The sequence below is a fragment of the Papio anubis genome, chromosome X (assembly GCF_008728515.1).
Source record: "Papio anubis isolate 15944 chromosome X, Panubis1.0, whole genome shotgun sequence".
Classification (NCBI taxonomy): domain Eukaryota; kingdom Metazoa; phylum Chordata; class Mammalia; order Primates; family Cercopithecidae; genus Papio; species Papio anubis.
In genome coordinates this window covers 24,269,564-24,288,313 of record NC_044996.1, presented here as the reverse complement: position 1 = coordinate 24,288,313, position 18,750 = coordinate 24,269,564, and the positions used below count along the sequence as shown (strand labels likewise).

Here is an 18,750-nt window from a genome sequence, read left to right as displayed (position 1 = left end):
GCCACCATGCCCGCCCTAGTTTTAATTTTTTTACTTTGCTATCTGGCCGAGGTATTTAAAATGCTTTTGGCTTTTTGTCCCCAAGCATTTGCTTGACTAGACCCTCTGTCGATTAATTGTCTTCATCCTCCCCTAGTGGAGTCCAACTGGGCAGAAAATGAAGAAGAATCCCTTTAGGGTGCACAGGGCTCTATTTTTGGTGGGAGGAAAAGGTGAGCATTAGCGTCAGGATTATGCCTCATATAGCACTTCCCTGGCTGTGTGCAAAGGCCCCTGTTCTGGAAAAATAGGAGGAATCAAATCCTTTCATTTTTTCTTTTTCTTTTCTTCTCTTTTCTTTTCTTTTTTTTTTTTTTTTTTTTTTTGAGATGGAGTCTGCGATCTTGTTGCCCAGGCTGCGGAGTGCAATGGCGTGATCTTGGCTGCAGCCTCCACCTCCTGGGTTCAGCGGTCTCCTGCCTCAGTCTCCCAAGTAGCTGGGATTACAGGCGTACACCACCATTACCTGCGGCTAACTTTGTTTTCAATAGAGATGGGGTTTCACAGTGTTGGTCGAGGCATTCGAACTCCTGACCTCAGGTGATCCTGCCACGCCCAGCCTCCCAAAGTGCTGGGATTACAGGCATGAGCCACTAAGCCAGTAAATCCTTTTCTAAGTACAAAGAAATGTCACTATGTTCCCGTATCCTGAAGTGAGTCCTTTTGTAAAGCAGAAGATAGATAATTCATCTGGGTTGTAAATGTAGATTTTCTTATATTGGATTGGCTTAAGGTGAGGCGCATTTCTCCTGAGATCATGAAGGATGGAGTGGCACTCCTTTATTCATTCGTTCATCCGTCCATTTAGTGAGCACCTATTAGATTTCAGGTGCTGTCCTGAGTACAGGAGGCCAGACAGTGAACTCTTTCTATCTTATGCTTGGGCTTGGAGCGCCACACCATCCAAACTCCCTGAGAGGCCTCTGGAAGGCCTCCCCCTCTGGCCAAATTACAGGCAGGTATGTGACTGATTTACCTTTGTCCCTTTGAAGAAAAGAGCAATATCCAAGCTGGCTGAAGGAAAATAGACTTGTTTTTCCTCATCTGTCGGAAAGAATGTAGGGCTTACCCGGAGTTGATTCGGTTTGGTTTGGGACATCAGAGGAAGTATCAGGACACTCTGCCTTCCACCTATGAAAGGGTTAGCAGTTTACCGCTTGAGGTCACTGAATCACAAGTTCTTGTTTTTCTCTGCCATATGACCCCATGTTGAAGACTACTTGTTTTTTGTTTTTCTAGCCTTTCATGTCCCTCAGCTGGTGAGTTAGTTAGAGGAGATGGGGAGGGGTATGATCAGACCCTGAGAAATAGACAAAGTGCTGGGGTAGCCTCTTGAATTGAGGTGAGAGGCTCTATTCTTACCATGAGGCCTTAGGATGATTTTTATTTTTTAAAATTTATTTGTTTACTTATTTATAGACAGGGTCTCATTTTGTTACCCAGGCTGGAGTGCAGTGGCAATCTGGGCTCACTGAAGCCTCGACCTCCCACGTTCAAGCAATCCTCCTGCCTCAGCCTCCCGAATAGCTGGGATTACAGGCACACATTACCACACCAAAATAATGTTTGCATTTTTTGTAGAGGCGGGTTTCACCATGTTACCCAGGCTGGTTTTGAACTCCTGGGCTCAGGGGATCTGCCTGCCCTGGCCTCCCAAAGCGCTAGGATTACAAGTGTGAGCCATTGCACCCAGCTCCTGCGGTTGCTTTTTTAAAAAAGAATTTATCGAGATGAAATTCATGCAACATGAAATCAACAATTTAAAAGGAAATAATTAGTCTGGTCACACTGGCTCACACCTATAATCCCAGCACTTTGGGAGGCCGAGGCAGGTAGATCACTTGAGCCCAGGAGTTCGAGACCATCATGGGCAACAAAGTGATTCCTCATCTTTACAACAACAACAACAAAAATTAGCTGGGCATATTGGCACATACCTGTGGTCCCCACTACTTGGGAGGCTGAGGCAAGAGGATCGCTTGAGCCCACGAGGTCGAGGTTCAGTGAGTCGTATTCATGCCACTGCACTCCGGCCTAGGTGACAGAGCAAGACCCTGTCTCAAAAAAATAAAGCAAACAATTCAGTGACATTTAGTATATTCACTACCTTGTGCAACCACCTCTATCTAGTTCCAAAACATTTTCTTTTTTTTCTTTCTTTTTGAGACAGAGTCTCACTCTGTCACCCAGGCTGGAGTGGTGCAGTGGCGCGATCTTGGCTCACTGACGCCTCCGCCTCCTAGATTTAAGCAATTCTCGTGCCTCAGCCTCCTGAGTAGCTGGGATTATAGACATGCACCACCACGCCCAGCTAATTTTTTTTTTTTTTTTTTTGAGATGGAGCCTCGCTCTGTTGCCCAGGCTGGAGTGCAGTGGTGCTATCTTGGCTCACTGCAGCTTCCACCTCCCGGGTTCACGCCATGCCATTCTCCTGCCTCAGCCTCCCGAGTAGCTGGGACTACAGGTGCCCACCACCACGCCCGGCTAATTTTTTGTATTTTTAGTAGAGATGGGGTTTCACCGTGTTAGCCAGGATGATCTCAATCTCCTGACCTCGTGATCTGCATGCTTCAGCCTCCCAAAGTGCTGGGATTACAGGCGTGAGTCACCGCACCCAGCCTCCCAAACATTTTCATCACCCCAAAATAAAACCCGACACCCATTAAGCAGCTGCTCCCCATTCCCCCTTCCTCCCTGCCCCCCGCTCAACCACTAATCTTTCTGTCTCTATGGATTTCCCTATTCTAGACATTTCATATCAATGGAATCATACAGTATGGGGCCTTTTGTGTCTGCCTTCTTTCAGGTAGAATACTGTTTTCAAGGTCTAGCCGTGTGTTAGAAGGTTTCAATTCTTCATTCCTTTTTATGGCTGACTAATATTCTCTTATGTGGATATATACACCATTGATGGACATTTGGGCTGTGTTCCCCTTTTGGCTGCTTTGAATGGTGCTGCTGTGAGCATGCATGTACAAATACTTGTTTGAGTATCCATTTTCAGTTCTTTTGGGCATATACCTAGGAGTGGAATTACTGGACTTAGGGTACTTTTTCAAAGAAGGGATAAGAGAAAAGGGCTGGAAGCGTGGCTGGGGTGGGGGGAATCAAGGGAAAGGAAGGTCCCTCTTCATCTGGACTGTTTGTGAACGTCCGTGAGGAAATGGGAATGGAAGCCGCACCACTGACCAAATCTTGGAGCTCCTCCTGTGTGCCACTCATGGGCCTGTTTGAGGTTTAGCATCTTTGCTCATGCCAGTTAACTTTTGGCTATCTCAAAAAGGCAAATTCACCTGCAAATGACAAAGATTGGTAGTCAGTGAAGAGAATTAGAGGAATGTGCCGGAGGCTTTGAAGGAAGTTCCCAGAGAGGAGCCCCAGGAATGTGGTGAGCTAGGGCTGCTCTGATGGAATCCTTGTGTGACCTCTTGTGGGGGGAAGGGGACATCAGTGATTTGAATGCATATGTTTTGGCATGTTGGTTAAGCAAGCACTTTCTAGTCTCGCCTTGTAGGAATTCCTCCCTCCTTTCCTCTCCGTATATTTATTAAGCTCTTACTATGTGCCAGGCACTGGGCTTAGGTATGGCAGAGACAATGGTAAACAGGACAGGCATGGTCGCCGTCTTTTTAGAACTTACGCTCTCACTCCATAATCTCCCATGACACCTTACACAGGGCTAGCACAGAAGAGACACCCACTTAACTGACACATGTTTCTGGAAGAAACTACTTCCAACCCTCGAGTGACATGGGGCACAGAGGAGCACCTGAGCCGACAGAGGGACTGCAGTTGTTTTACAGGGAGTGCACAGAAGATCTAATGTGCATAACTAGAGGTATCCCACTCTGGTTGCTCAGCCATGACTCTGAAAGCTTCTCTCTGGCTGTCTTTTCCTATTGGGGGAAATCCTGCATCACCTAGAAGGTTGCTAAAGAAATGAATCATTTCAGTAGCTCACAATGCTAATAGGTGTTCTTGTTGATAGGATGATCCCAAAGGGATATTGGGTCATGGTGGTGCTTCCCATTGGGGGAAACTCGCTCTGCTTCTTTAAGTTGGCTGCCAACTTCCTCCTGGGATTTGCTTTTCAGGGGGCACCCTCACCTCACCTGTGCCCTTTGGACTGTCTCCTGTCTGGTTGCCCAGGTGTCACCTGAGGGCTGGTGGCAATCATACACAACTTAGTCAGCTTGCCAGTTGTACAGGGTGTGGCATATTGGCTGAGCCATGTACCCAGAGATGATACAGTTGGATTTGTCGCGAAAGCCAATGGACCTGCTTTTTGTCCAGGTAGGACTAAGAGGTGAAACAATTCCACTAGATAGTGCCTAGCTAGGAAATGAGGAGGCTAAGGGGTGGCCTTAGCCTCCTCATTTGTCTTGCCTTGTCTGTAGAGCAAGTAAACAAAAGATTGTTAAAACTTTTATTGTGGTCAAATACATAGAACCCAAAGTTTACTATTTTAACCATTTTAAAGTGTGCAATTAAGTGATAGTAAGTACATTCACAATGTTGTGCAACTACCACCAGTATCTAGTTTTGAAACTTTGCCATAATTTTAAAGGAAAATCCCGTCCCCATTAAGCGTCCCCTCCCTCTCCCCCCTCCGCCCCCCAGGCCCTGGCAACCACCAATCTGCTTTCTTCTGTCTCTATGGGTTTGCCTCTTCTGGACATTTCATCTCAATGGAATCATACAATATGGGACCTTTGGTGTCTGGCTTCTGTCACATAGTATCCGTGTGGGTAGCATGTGTCAGAATCTCCTCTTAAAGGCTGAATAATATTCTACTGTATGGATATACCACATTTTTGTGTGTTTATCCATTCATCCATTGATGGATGTTTGGGTTGTGTCCACCTTTTGGCTGCCATGAATAGAATTGCTATGAATGTGCGCACAGACAGGTACTTGTCTGACAACCTGTTTTTAGTTCTTTTGGGGGTGGAATTGCTAGGTCATATGGTAATGCTGTGTTTTACCTTTTGAGGAATGACCAAACTTTTCCACAGCAGCTGAACCACTGTATATTTCCATCACAAATTTCATCAGTTGATGGGCATTTGGATTGTTTCCACCTTTTGGTTTTTGTGAGTGGAGTTGCTGTGAACATTCCTGTGTAAGGGTTTGCGTTTGTTTGTTTGTTTTGAGACAGTCTTGCTCTGTCGCCCAGGCTGGAGTACAATGGCACGATCTTGGCTCACTGCACCCTCCGCCTCCCAGGTTCAAGGGATTCTTGTGCCTCAGCCTCCTGAGTAGCTGGGACTACAGGTGTGTGCCACCACGCCTGGCTAATTTTTATATTTTTAGCAGAGACTGGGTTTCGCCATGTTGGCCATGGCTGGTCTCAACCTCCTGACCTCAGATGATCCACCCACCTCAGCCTCCCAGGGTGTTGGGATTACAGGCGTGTGCCACTGTGCCCTGCCTCATGTGTAAGTTTTTGTTTGAACACCTGATTTCAGTTCTTCAGGATATATACCTAGGAGTGGAAGCAAAAGGATTTTATGAGGATAAACCTGGCCATTTCCCCATGTTCTTCAAAGATGAACCAGAAGGACTTATGCTTATTTATATTACTATAAATTGGAGAGATTGTGATTCGATAAATGAACATTGTGACCAGCAGGGAATTAAAATCCTGGGATAGGTCTAAGATTCTGCTTGCAGGGTTAAAGCTCTACACCATGTAAAGTGGAGGTCCCAAACCTGAATGCCTTCAGGCTTAAAAGGGAGAAGCAGGCTGGGTGGGGAGTGGCGAATTGGAGCCAGCATGTGTTGCTATTCCCTCCAGCCAGCTGTTGACATGCAGGAATTTGGACACAATGTTGCCAGATCAGATTTTTTTTTTCACAGAAATATTGGGAAATCTGGATTTTTAAGTGAAAATTTAAATTTAAAATTTAAAAATGTTGTAAGTGGGGCCAGGCGGGGTGGCTTATGCCTGTAATCCCAGCACTTTGGGAGGCCCGAGGAGTGGGAGGGTCCTAAGCGAGCTCGGGGTTTGTGATCAGCCTGGGCAGCTTGTGGAAACCCCATCACTCTACAAAGATGTAAAAAAGTATTAGCCAGGTGTGGTGGTGCACACCTGCAGTCTCAGTTACGCGGGAGGCTGAGGTGGGAGGATCACTTGAGCCTAGGAGTTCAAGGTGCCGTGAGCTATGATCATGCCACTGCACTCCAGTCTGAGTGGCAGAGCAAGACCCTGACTCTTAAAAAAAAAAAAATTAAAATGTTGGAAGCAAATGGGGATATTTTTTTTTCTTTTCTTTTAAAGTACTGGGTCAAACACCAGGCAGTCAGTGGGTTAGATTGGTCTCCTGTCCCCTTGTTTGCAGTCTCTGACTGAGAACAGGAAGTGTGTGTCTCTCTCGTCACTCCTGGCCTCTCTTGTGGTCCTTCCTTCCCTTTTCCCATTCCGTTAGCCCCATATGCATGGACTTCACTTGGGCATTCCTTCCCCAGCCTAACCTCCTTGTCTCACTGCCTGCTCTTCTTTCATCAGATCACCTCTCGGATCTTCAGGGCCGGGCAGAGGGTGATCCCGGTGTATCCTGGGATTTTTACAGCAGTTCTGTGTTGGGTAAGTTTTAAGTGGGATTCTTCCCACCCTCTTCTCAAGGACAGGAGTAGCCCTGTGGTGGTATCCCTTCTTCACCTTTTAGTGGCTTACAGACCCTTTCAGACCGAACCCAAACCCGAACCCATCCTTCCCTGCAGACTCAGAAGTCATTTGTCGAAACCAGGAAATGCAGCACTGATTTAGACATAGCCATCCCTCACTAGCCCTCTACCACTCCCCACCCTGGGCATTTAAAAAATTATCTTTCTTCTGAGGTCCCTTTCTTCTCCCTGGCTTTGTCTTAACTCTACCAGAAGCCCCTATGAGCATTGTCACCTATTCCAGTATTGCTGACACTCAAGAGGGACCCCACCCGTCACCTGACAGCTACCATTCCCTCCCTACCCTGCCCCCATGATGCACACGCAGTTTTCGAAATAGCTACTGTCTTCGGAAGCCCTTAGCCTTCTGGCCGCAGCTTTCCTCTCTTGGAAGACTAGCACGTCTTTATCCATGGTGGTCATCTAGCATTCGTCCTTTGGGCTAGGGGCTGAAGATGAAAGGAAACACGCACTCCTACCCTTGGGGGAAGCTGGAGGGGAGAAAGTCAGGATGGAATGCAACCAGCCACACCCAGAATGTGGGCTGGGGAAAGGAACCCGCTGAGCCCCCTTTGGGCTTTGTGGGAGCCCTGCAGGCAGTGAGATGGCTTGGGAAAGCTGCAGCTAGAGAAGGACAGGTGTTTTTACCTTGCCCTTGTCTGCTGATAGTATCTTCAGGCTTCCATCTCCCAACAGCTGGGCAGCTCATCCTTCATGTCACCTTGCTTTTGCCGGTTGGAGGGGGGAGGAATATAATAAATCTCTGGCCACACAATGATTTCTTTCAGGACTAGAACTTTCATGTGCCCTCTGAAGGATGTGAGCCCTGGGACCGGCAAACCTCGTCCCTGACTAGGGGCCTGTGGCCTTGTCATTTACCTCCCAGCTACCACCCCTCCCCATGCCCCTTTATCTGCTTGGCTCATTTCTTTTCTTCGGTTTTGTACATGTATCTGAGTCCTAATCCCCTATATGCTCCCCTTACAGAGGAAAAAGACGGGTTTGCCTGTGACCTCCTACATAATCCTCCTGGGAGCTCTGATCAAGAAGGAGACGATCCAATGGAGGAGGATGATTTCATGTTCGAACTCTCAGACAAGCCTCTTCTCCCTTGCTACAACCTCCAAGTGTCAGTGTCCCGTGGGTAAGTGTCTGAGAGATCCAATGGCGACTAAGTGCCAGGATCCTGGCAACAGTGGACCACCTCACTGGGAAAGTGGAGTTCTTCAGGAGGAAGTGAAGACCTGGCCAACAAGTGCCATTACACATGACAAAGGCTAACCTGCCCTTTTAGCCCAGAGTAGTCATGTTCAAACTAGAGGCTACAGGCTCCATGGACATTGACTATCTGCATTTCCTAAACCTTAAATCTAGATTCTCTCTCAGAAGGCTTTTTTGCACTGTTACTGGGTATAAAAGATAATCTGAGAGATACTTGGGCCGATGAACTGCTAGAATCTTTGGAACATTTTTGTAGTTTCTGGGGGTAAACAGATAGAATATTTGAAATTGAGATTGTTGGAAAATCCAGGACATATGGTTGCCGTAGCCATGGGGCCACTGGGGTCCTTCAGTAATCTACAGCCTAGTTTCTCAGTGCCATAATGTTAGTAGCGCGGTGGTGCCAACATTGTCAGCCTAGATGACTGTGCATATTATGTTGGGGATCACCCATTCATTTAAGGAGACTAGAATATAGAATATGCCTGACACGTAACATTAGATTGAACCCAATTTAATATTTATTTGATGGTTCTGGAGGGAGTTCGACAGCTGGCAGGGCCATGGTTCTTGTTGGGTTTCCCCACATGTCAGTGTGTGGAAGTGCTGGTTGAGAGAAGGAGAATGCAGGCTCAACTGCCCTTTTGTTCTTAGCCTCCATGATTTTTTTCTCTGTGATTGGTGTCTTCATGTATTTCAAATACTTTTCCAAACAATTGTAAGGATAATTTTTCTTTGATATCTATTTTTTAAATGTCAACTCTATGTTAAAAACCTGTGAACCAGTGGCCGGGCATGGCCGGTGTAATTCCAGCACTTTGGGAGGCCAAGGCGGCTGGATCACTTGAGGCCAGGAGTTCGAGACCAGCCTGGCCAACATGGTGAAACCTCATTTCTACTAAACATATAAAAATTAGCTGGATGTGGTGGCGGGCACCTGTCATCCCAGTTACATGGGAAGCTGAGGCAGGAGAATTGCCTGAACCTATGACGCGGGGCTTGCAGTGAGCTGAGATTGCCCACTGCACTCCAGCCTGGGCGACAGAGTGAGACTCCGTCTCAAAACAAAATAAAATAAAATAATAAAATAAGCCAGTGAACCACCATGATGTACACAGGATAGGGAGCTGGGTAGACGATGGATGAGGAGGTCTTTAAGTGAGAGCCTCTGTTTAGGGCTCTAATCATTAGACCACAGTTTCTTTGCATCCCCTGCCCTCCCCCCCCCCCCCCCCCCAACTGCCCCACACACATGGCCTGATCAGAATAAAAATAGCATATATGATGGCACTAGTAGGGATCAAGTTTCAGGGGCTTTTGGTCCTTATTCTTCTGGACATAAGCTGATCCCTGAGGGCAGGGCGGGGCCTCTGGGATATAGTATTGCAGGGTTAATTAATTCCTCCGATGTATTCAGCACCTCTCTCTCTGAAACAGGATCTTGGGCTTCAGGCAGTAAAAGGACCAGGGTAGTCTGCATTAGGTACGGACAGAACACGGGCCACAGAGGGCTGCGTGCCCCTCAGCGAGCCGGGTGGCAGGCATGTGGTTAGCCCAGAGCCTGGTAGCAGCAAAGCTGGTTTTCCTGACGTGACATCCTCTAACGCTCGCTCTAGAGCTGCCTTTCCCCAAAGCTGCAGCACACTGTGAAAATGTCTGTTCTTCAAGAAGTTGGGGGTGGGGGTGCTAGCGTAGAATGATGCCTCTGAGGCCCTATGGGGTGCAGAAGGGCCTTTTGAATCACAAAAGCAAGACTGAATTCTCATCACTAGTGTGAATGTTCTCAGGGCTTTTTTCCCATTCTTTGGAAGTGATGGTCCAAGTGTATGATATCTGTAGTCTCCTTTTCTTAACCCAGAGCACTCCATTTCCTAATCATGTGAGATAAGAGCCTGCTGTCATTTGGGAGAAATGTTCCATTTTAGGGATGAGGACTGTGGGTCTGGTTAGATGTTTAAGGCACTGGAACAGAACATTTGATTCTATAAACATGTCTTAAACAGCTGCACCAGGTCAAACCCTGGGGACCAGAACTCAGCTCTGGCCTTCAAAGAATCCACCGTCTAGTGCAGTAGACAGACAAGTATATAATTAACTCTAATAAAAGACAAAATATCCTAAGCAGATTTATTGTAAACAAACAAACAAACAAACAAAAACCTCCAATAGTTTCAGAAGGGTGCCAAATACAAAAAGTTCCAGTCCACCCTGAGCCCCCATTGCTATGCTGCAGAGTGAACCACAGTTTAAGGTTCTTTTGCAATCCTTTCAGAAATGGGCTTTGTTAGTAATATTACAATAGGGATGTGAATCAAATGCCAGGAGACCATGGGAGATGGAGGAACAATGAGTTACACCAGGGGAAGGTTTCACAGGTGATACAGTATCTACCTGAGCTGGGCCGGGAAGGAGAGAAGGATGGAGAGCAAGGCACTGAAACATACAAGTTCAGAAAGTAGGGGGAGTCCTTTATCATGTGGCTGGTGCTTGGAGGGGTGGGGGATACAATGTGGTGTGTGTGTGTGTGTGTGTGTGTGTGTGTGTGTGTGTGTGTGTGAGAGAGAGAGAGAGAGACAGAGAGAGATTGGGTAGACATTGGGCTGAAGAGGTTAGAAGGTCTTATATCATGCTAGTGGCTGGGCATGGTGGCTCATGCCTGTAATCCCAGCACTTTGGGAGGCTGAGGCGGGTGGCTCACTGGACGTCAGGAGTTTGAGACCAACCTGGCCAATATGGTGAAACCCCGTCTGTACTGAAAATATAAAAATTAGCCAGGCGTGGTGGTGTGCACCTGTAATCCCAGCTACTCAGGAGGCTGAGGCAGGAGAATCGCTCGAACCGGGGAGATGGAGGTTGCAGTGAGCCGAGATTGCGCCACTGCACTCCAGCCTAGGGACTGTGTCTTGGGAAAAAAAAAAAAAAGAAAGAAAACCATAATGGTAACAGAAGATCCAATGAGGGTGGGTGGGGGTGCAGAAGAGTGACTCTTGGCAAAGGGAAACTGGTTGGGAGGCTGACAAGACGGAGCCCAGGCCAGAAGTGGCAAAGGCTGGAACTGGGATAGTGGAATAGCGAGGAGGGAAAACCCTGTGAACCGGGACCACTCATGTGGGGAGGCAGCGCTTCTTCCCGCATTAGTCAATGTAAGCGTTTGGCCCGGGATCAGCCTCTCCAGCACCCCTCCCAGCTGTCCCTAGGCTGCCACCCAGTCGGGTGTGCTCAGCAAAGTCAGACTCCGACTCTCTGTAATGTGAGCTCTGGCCCTGCAGAAACGATGGTGCTGCCGGAGAAAACACTCGTCTAATGCATTCCAGAGCCAAAGAGAAATGCCTTTTGGATTACCCGCAGTTTAGGCCTTTCTCCACGGCTCCCCCTCTGCTGGGGAAGATCTTGGAGCACAAGGAGGCCGGGGAAGCTAGAGTGAGAACAGGAGAGGGAAGCCAGCCAGGGTTGGCAGGGGCGGGAGTCGCGGGAAAGACTGGTCCCAATAGATGGCAAATGCCAGGTCACAGGGGTACAGGGTAAGTCCCCAAGAAGCCTGCTAAGAGTTTTAGGTTCTAGAAGGCCCCTTTCCCTCCTGCTTGTGTTATTTTGGAAGAGGTGGTCACCGACTGCGTGCTCGCCATTTAGCTGAAAGCTGGGCCAGGCATTGCAGGGGACAGAAGACATTTGCCTCAGCTATACCCAAGGAGCCTGTGGTTTAGCAGGGGACAGGGGAGCCAGACTGGCAGTGAGTTATAATGGGGAACACTGGTGGTCACACAGCCTTTGTGGACTTTGCAGAGTGTTCTGGGTCAGTGCCCCCACCGCTTCCTCTAGCTCCTTCCATAACTCCCATCCTTGCCTTTGCAGGCCCTGCAACTGGTTCCTCTTTTCTGATGTCTTGAAGAGGCTGAAGCTTTCCTCGAGGATCTTTCAGGCCCGGTTCCCGCACTTTGAAATCACCACCATGCCCAAGGCTGAGTTCTACAGGCAGGTGGCCTCCAGTCAGCTGCTGACCCCTGCTGAGAGGCCTGGAGGCTTGGACGACAGATCCCCCCCAGGCTCCTCTGAGACTGTGGAGCTGGTGCGGTACGAGCCAGACCTACTTCGGCTCCTAGGGTCTGAGGTGGAATTCCAGTCTTGCAACAGTTGACCGGGAAAACAGCCCCTCCTCTTCTTCTTTCTCCTTCCGAGTTCGCCCTTCCCCCACCTCCTTGTCTTTCCCCCACCAAGCACCAGACTGCAGAATGAGGCAATAATATGGACCAACAAGAAGCCGCCTTATCAATGCCAGCATTAGCGACTGGACTGTTTTTGTTTTTTTGGTTACAATTAGTTCTCATCTCCCTGTCGTCATTGTTATCGTGGTTGGTGATGGGGGTGGAAAGTTGAACTCCACGTCTGAGGACAAGAGGTCCCGGGGGTGGTGGGAGGTGGCGCTGGGGTCCCTTGGACTGGCCTCCTTGTTTATGACCAAGACCAAACCTGGGCCCTGGGTGGCCTTGGCCTGTCCCGAGGAGAAATGAGAAAATCCCAGATCTCTGAGCACCCCCCAACTCCATTCCCCTGTGTTCTTCTGTCTTCTGTAGTATTTATTTTATTAGTATTTAATTTGTATTGTTTCATTGGTTTCTGATAAGTCTGTATCACTGTGACGATTTGAGACAACTTGTTGTATTGAGGGACTTTCTGTACCTCCTTTTCTTTTTCTTTGTTGATGAGCTCTGACAAAGCTATTCCCAGGTGTTTTTCCCCCACTGGGGAGGGGGTGGGGAGGAATGGGGTGGGGGGACATGGACTTGTGACTAACGAAGCTGGCTGCTGCTGGTCCAGGGCTGGGGGCTTGGGGGTAAATCCTGAGGCTTTGGTGCTCCCCCACCCGCCCCCTCCCACCTTTTGCAGCAGCCCTGCTATCTTGAGATTAGTGTTGACGGGGAGGGGAGGATTGTGAGGTGCGGGGTTAATAAATTACTCTAATAAAGGAGCGTGGAGAAGGGATCTGAGGGGTGAGGGTGCCCCCTCCTCATGCCTTCTTCACTGCCCCCGCTCAGAGTGCACAATACGAGTTTGTTCCTGCCTCCACTCTCCCACCCCGTTCTGGCCTCCCTGTCTCAAGATACTGAGCCTCTCACCTCCCAGCCCTTATCACCCCCATCCCTGCCCCTTTTCAGACTCATAGCACCCGTTTCCTTCCTCTCCTCCTTCCTCCTCCCTCAGCCCCCCATTCTCCTTGGGAATCTGCAGAGGGCTCTGGGACTGACTGCCAGATGTGAAATCCAGGTGTCAGCTGTTTCCTAGGCAAGGGCAGGAAAGTGGTCTCCAGCCCTTGCTCCACTCCTGCCTGGGGGCCTGGGGCTGAGTGGTGGCCCCGCCTGGCCTCCCCCGGCCTCCTGGCCTCCTCCTGGCCTCCGGGCCTCCAGCGCTGGGTTTGTCGAGTGAGAGAGAGAGAGGAGCTTGGGTTGCTTCCCTGTCCCCACCCCCTCTGTGGCATTGTCCCTCCCACTCTTCTTATTTTTCTACCAATTGCTATTTTTCCGAACAATCCTTGTAGAGTATGTACCATCCAAAGGCAGGAGGGCCTCGCCGTGGCCGGCTCTGGTTGGAGATGGTACAGTTTTATTGTACAGGTGCTAAAACAACAACAACAAAAAAAGAAAATGGAAAAAAAAAAAAAGATAAAAAAAAAAAGGAAAAAAAAAAGCCAGTTTGAGGATGGGACAATCTGTTCTCTAGAGGCTCCTGAGCCATGCGGGAGCATTGGTGGTTATTTTCTTTGTATTGTGTTTGTTCTTTGTTCCTGGGGGAGAAGTTCTCAGCCCCTTCTATAGGACTGCTCCCCACCCCCACCGTACTGCCCAGTTGGTTTTGAACAGTTGTTTTCCCTTTTTAAGAAAAAAAATACATATATATATACATACATATATATATATATATATATATATATAAAGTTGAGGGGTTTTGGACTTTAATTTGTTGGTTTTGTTGGGGTTCCTGGTATTGTGTAGTTTATTTCATGTTCTGTTTGCCTTTCCTTTTTTCGCATTTGGGTGTATATTCTGGCTGCCCTTTATGTTTCATTTTAAGCAACTGGCTGTGGAGTCAAAAACACTTGCATACTGAAAAACCTGTGTCAGGGCTTCTGTCTCCCGTCTCTCTTTTTCTCTCCTCCCCTTTGGGACTTTTTGGTGGTTTCAGAAGGTGGGCATTGTGATTCAGTAAATAGGGAGTCCCCACCATCCTGCTTTGCAGCTGTGGGTCCCGAGAGGTACGATGAATGAAGGCAAGGTGGAGTGACTAGTGAACGTTGGGTCACGATCTAGAAAGAAAAAGAAAGGGGCAAATCCTGGGGGCGGGGCCAGTGGGGCAAATGGAGCATCTGGCTCCTGTTGCTTTGGTTTGGAGTTGAAGCAGGTGCCTGGGCAGTCCTTGTTTCCATAGGAGTAACAGGGTTGGAGGAAGTAGCCCTCTCTTTGGTGGCTGTGGGAATAAGCCTCAAGGAAGTCCTCTGCCTGCCCTGGGCCACCCTGCCGAGGTGGCATCTGGCTGCATGGCCTCATCACTGCCCTCACTGTTGTGCCAGCGCTCCCCGCCCACAGTGCAGGCCTTCCACGGTTCTGTTTTCCTGCCACCAAGCTACCATGAAGGCAAGATGCCCATCCTAGATTTTGCAGTTTTTCCTCCCACTTCAGAAAAACAGTGGTGGAAGCTATGATTCTTGTGATTGCTGGTTCCAGAATGCACCAGTGACAGAGGAAGAGGATGTTCGAGAGGCCTGGGATGAGGCCTTTTGAAGCTCTTTTCTCTTAGGGCCTCTCACTGTGGCTTTCGAGTCTGGAGAGCCCTGTCAGAGAGTGTAGAGGCGAAGGGATCTGTGCGTCCGGCCGGCTGGAGTCCAGCCGTCCCCAGGAGTGAACTCTAAGCTGCTGTCTTTGCTCAAGCCTCAGAAGCTTGACTCGACCCAGGCCCAAGCATCATCCTCTTTGAACCATAGCATTAATCTTCCTCATTGGTCCTCCTCTCCCCACTTTCTGATCCCAAGGCCCTATGCAATAGCCACTTTTGTCAGATTCCTAAACAAGCCCACAGTGGTTCTGAATTCAGGTCGATACTGTGCTTGGAACTTGCAGTTAAGTCCAGAAATCTGACATGTTGATAGGTTATGAAAGCCATGTGGTGAGTATGAGAATTCAACTAGGCTCAGGATGCTATGGGAGCTCAGAGGGATGGGCAAGGGCCCTGGGAACACATCCTAGAAAAGGTGATGCCTGGTTGATACTTTAAAAGGTAGAAATCTAGGAATTAGAGGTGGCAGGGAAGAGTGTTTGAACTGAAGGGACAATCTGAGCAAAGGCTTGGAGACAAGGGGAGTTAAAAGCAAAACCAAACAGCAGATTGTTTTATTGCTTTTTGGGTTCTTTGCCCACAGCTTACCTGGAGTCCCACTGCCCTTCTGCCAGGTTGGAAAGATTAAGGCAGGAAGTATGGGCCGTGGCATTAAATCTACATCCCCGGTCAGGATTGGGGTGAGGATGGCTTGGTGGCCTCTTATTAAATATCTCCCAGTCCTTTTAGTATGGTGTAGAGGAAAGAGCCAGCACCACTCCTAACGACCTAGGCTGACCTTGGGCGAGAACCTAATCTTTCCCAGCCTTCATTGCTCCATCAGCCAAATGGAGGCCAATGTACCCACCTACTGACAAAGCATCACACTGAGGACCAAAAAGATCTGTTTAGCCAACATTAGTTCCTCCTTCATGCAGAGCTCAGGAGCCTATGGTTAATGAGGGTCTTATCAGAAAGCTCTTTGGGCTTGAAAGAGAGGCTCTGTTCAAGTCCTGGTGGGAGGAGGGATCATCTCTGCATCCCTATTTGGCGTGGGGTAGGTGGGGTTGGGGGCGATGGTGAATGGGGCAGTAAACTCCTGCCCTGTTCCATACTCTAACCCAATAACCGGGAGGCCTTGGTGGGTAACTGTGTCCCACCCATGCAAAGACCAGTGTGTGTGTGTTTCGGGAAGGGTGGGGTCCGCCCCAGGGGCATCTGCTCAACTGCTGGGCAGGGGGACGCGAAGTGCTCGGGCCTTCTGGACCCCGCAGCAGGGACGGGCCGGGGCTCCACTTGTTTCCCTAGCGCTCCGGCTGCCACCGCGCGGGGAGCCGGCCGAGCCGCAGCGTCCGGCCGCTGGAGCGACGTCTTTAGGCCCCGCGCCGGTCCTTGGGAGCCGCGCTCGCGCGGCCGGCGGTCAGGTCCCTCCGCTAGCAAACGGCTGTTTAGGGCGCCTCGATCGCTCTGCCGCTTCATGGTAGAAGGCAGCGGCGCGCGAGGGGAGCGAAGGGCAGGCGGGGTGGCTGCGGCGCCGCGTGCTCACCTGCTGGTCCGCGAGGCTGGGGGAGGGGGCGCCGGGGGCGGGGCCAGAGCGCAGTTGGCCAATGGGGGAGCGCATTCGGCGGCCAGCTAAATTCCCCCAGGAAAGTGAAGGGGGCGGGGGCCGAGGGGAAAGTTCGAAGCTCCGGAACAGCGGAGGGCTTTGGTGGCGGCCGGAACCGTCCGGGGACAGTTGTGGGCGCAGGGGCATGATCGAGGGACTGGAACACGCCGGCCGCGGCCGCCTCCGCCAGGGACGGTAGGCCCCGCCCTGGGTGCCCCTCCCTTCCCGGGCCCCGCCGGGCGACTCGCCCGCCATCGCTGGCTCGACAGCGCCACCTGCTGGACGTCGGCCTCCATGTCCGGCGCGCCAGGACCGAAGTTCTCGGAGGCTGGGACCTCCGTCCAGGAGGGGAAGAAGCTCACTCACCCCAGGTTCAGCGACTTCAGAGCTGGAGGCAACTGCCTCTTTTGGAGTACAGGATGGGATCAGAAAGGCCTGTGACCCTCAGAATAACTTCTTGTCCCGCCCCACCCACTGGAGCTGACGCTTCCACCCGACAGCCCCACCCAAGGGTGAGGAAATAGTGGCGAGGCAGTCCCTGGAAGCGGGCAGCAGCAAAGGGCGGGAGTTCAGGAGTTGCATGTGGCACCTGGTGGCAGCAACGCACAGCTGGCAAGCAGCCCCTGGGCTCCTCGTGGACCCTGTGATCCGGGGGTGTCTGTAACACTCCAGGGGCAAAGGAAGTAGCCCCCTGCAGTGTTATAGGAGCGGGCAGAAAGCCGCCTTAGCTCCCAAGTGTGGATTGTCCCCCTCCCTCTCCTCTTGCCTGCCGTAGCATAGGGCAGAGGTCCCAGAATTAAAATCAGGACCCGTTCATTCTTTCAATAAGCATTTATTAAGAACCTACTGTGTGTCAGGCACTGTGCTAGGCACTGGGGGATACATCAGCGACTAACACACAGTCCCTGTCCTTGAGGAGCTCCACAGTCTATTGGCGGGGAACCCTACATAAACAGGTAATTAAGGAACTGCAGTGTGCTAAGTGCTACCATAAGTGCTACCATAAGAGCCACCCTGAGGTGGCTCAGGGCTGTAATCCCAGCACCTTGGGAGGCTGAGGTGGGCAGATCACTTGAGGTCAAGAGTTCGAGACCAGCCTGATCAACATGGTGAAACCCTGTCTCTACTAAAATTACAAAAATTTGCTGGGCGTGGTGGCACGCAGCTGTAGTCACAGCTACTTGGGAGGGTGAGGCAGGAGAACTGCTTGAACTCGGGAGGCTGAGGCAGGAGAACTGCTTGAACTCCGGAGGCAGAGGCTGCAGTGACCCAAGATTGCGCCACTGCACTCCAGCCTGGGTAAGGGAGGGAGACTCTATCTCAGAAAAATAAAACGAAGTGCTGTGGGAACCCAGAGGAGGGAGTAACATATCAGCTGCTGGGAGATGAGGGTCATCTCTTGACTCCTGACTCCATTAAACCACGAAAAGGCAGAGACTTATTGCCACTTGACTCTGGTTAAAATTAACCTGTCTCCTGAGGTTCTACTCTAGCCCTCTCCCATAACTATATCAGCACAGGTTAATCAGTTTAGCTAGTTTCACACTTGGAGTAAGAAAGAAACTGGACAGGGAAGTTGCTTTAGAGGTAGAGGATGTTCAAAATAGTAACAAAGTTTGAGTGCTAAGGTGGGGGGTGGGGTTGGGGATACCATGAGGGCACTGAGCCAGGGAGGGCAGGCCCAGAGCAGTGGAGCACCTGGGGCGAGTGCCTGGGCAGAGGGGAGGTCAGAGGCCACCTACCTCAAAGTTTGGTCCCCATCTCCCACCGGCTCCATCAGTAACCGTTCCTTGATGCTTTGTACTGTGCCACCTTACGTGGTTGATACAGTCCCTCCCGCTTTTTCAAGGAGGTAATGTACTAATTGGGGACACTAAATAGGTACAGGTCATTGAAGATTTAAGTAACAGTTTGTGATTATAATGGAAGAGATGTCACAGGGTGCTCATGATCAGTTGCTGAAAGAGTGGCAATTGCAATAAGTTTAAAATAGCTCACTTAGGACAGGCTGGTCTGGGGAGGCAGAGTCCATGAATCGAGTCTTGAAGGAGGGACACAATTTAATTGGTACTAGGAGGATAGGAAGGACATTCTGATTGAGCGGAACCAATCAGATCTTGAAGGATGGATTGTACTTTTTTTTTTTTTTTTTTTTTTGAGATAGTCTTGCTCTGATCACCCAGGTGCAATCTCGGCTCACTGCAACTTCTGCCTCCAGGTCCAAGGATTTTCTGCCTCAGCCTCCCTAGTAGCTGGGATTATAGGCGCGTGCCACCAAGCCCGGCTAATTTTTGTATTTTTAGTAGAGATGGGGTTTTGCAATATTGGCCATGCTGGTCTCGAACTCCTGACCTCAGGTAATCCACCCACCTCAGCTTCCCAAAGTGCTGGGATTACAGGCGTGAGCCATCGTG

At 50.0% G+C, this 18,750-nt stretch overlaps 1 protein-coding gene across 9 annotated transcripts in view; it reads left to right on the top strand.

Moving 5' to 3' along the window:
* Window positions 1-14,045, top strand: part of BCORL1 (BCL6 corepressor like 1) — a 77,401-nt gene extending 63,356 nt beyond the window's left edge. For all 9 annotated transcript variants that reach the window (XM_031660666.1, XM_031660668.1, XM_031660665.1 and 6 more), the window contains 3 exons: window positions 6,548-6,625; window positions 7,693-7,849; window positions 11,779-14,045. In XM_031660666.1, the coding sequence (XP_031516526.1) occupies window positions 6,548-6,625; window positions 7,693-7,849; window positions 11,779-12,061 (518 nt within the window). In that variant the 3' untranslated portion in view covers window positions 12,062-14,045. The remainder of the gene's footprint in view (window positions 1-6,547; window positions 6,626-7,692; window positions 7,850-11,778) is intronic.
* Window positions 14,046-18,750: the final 4,705 nt, after the last annotated feature.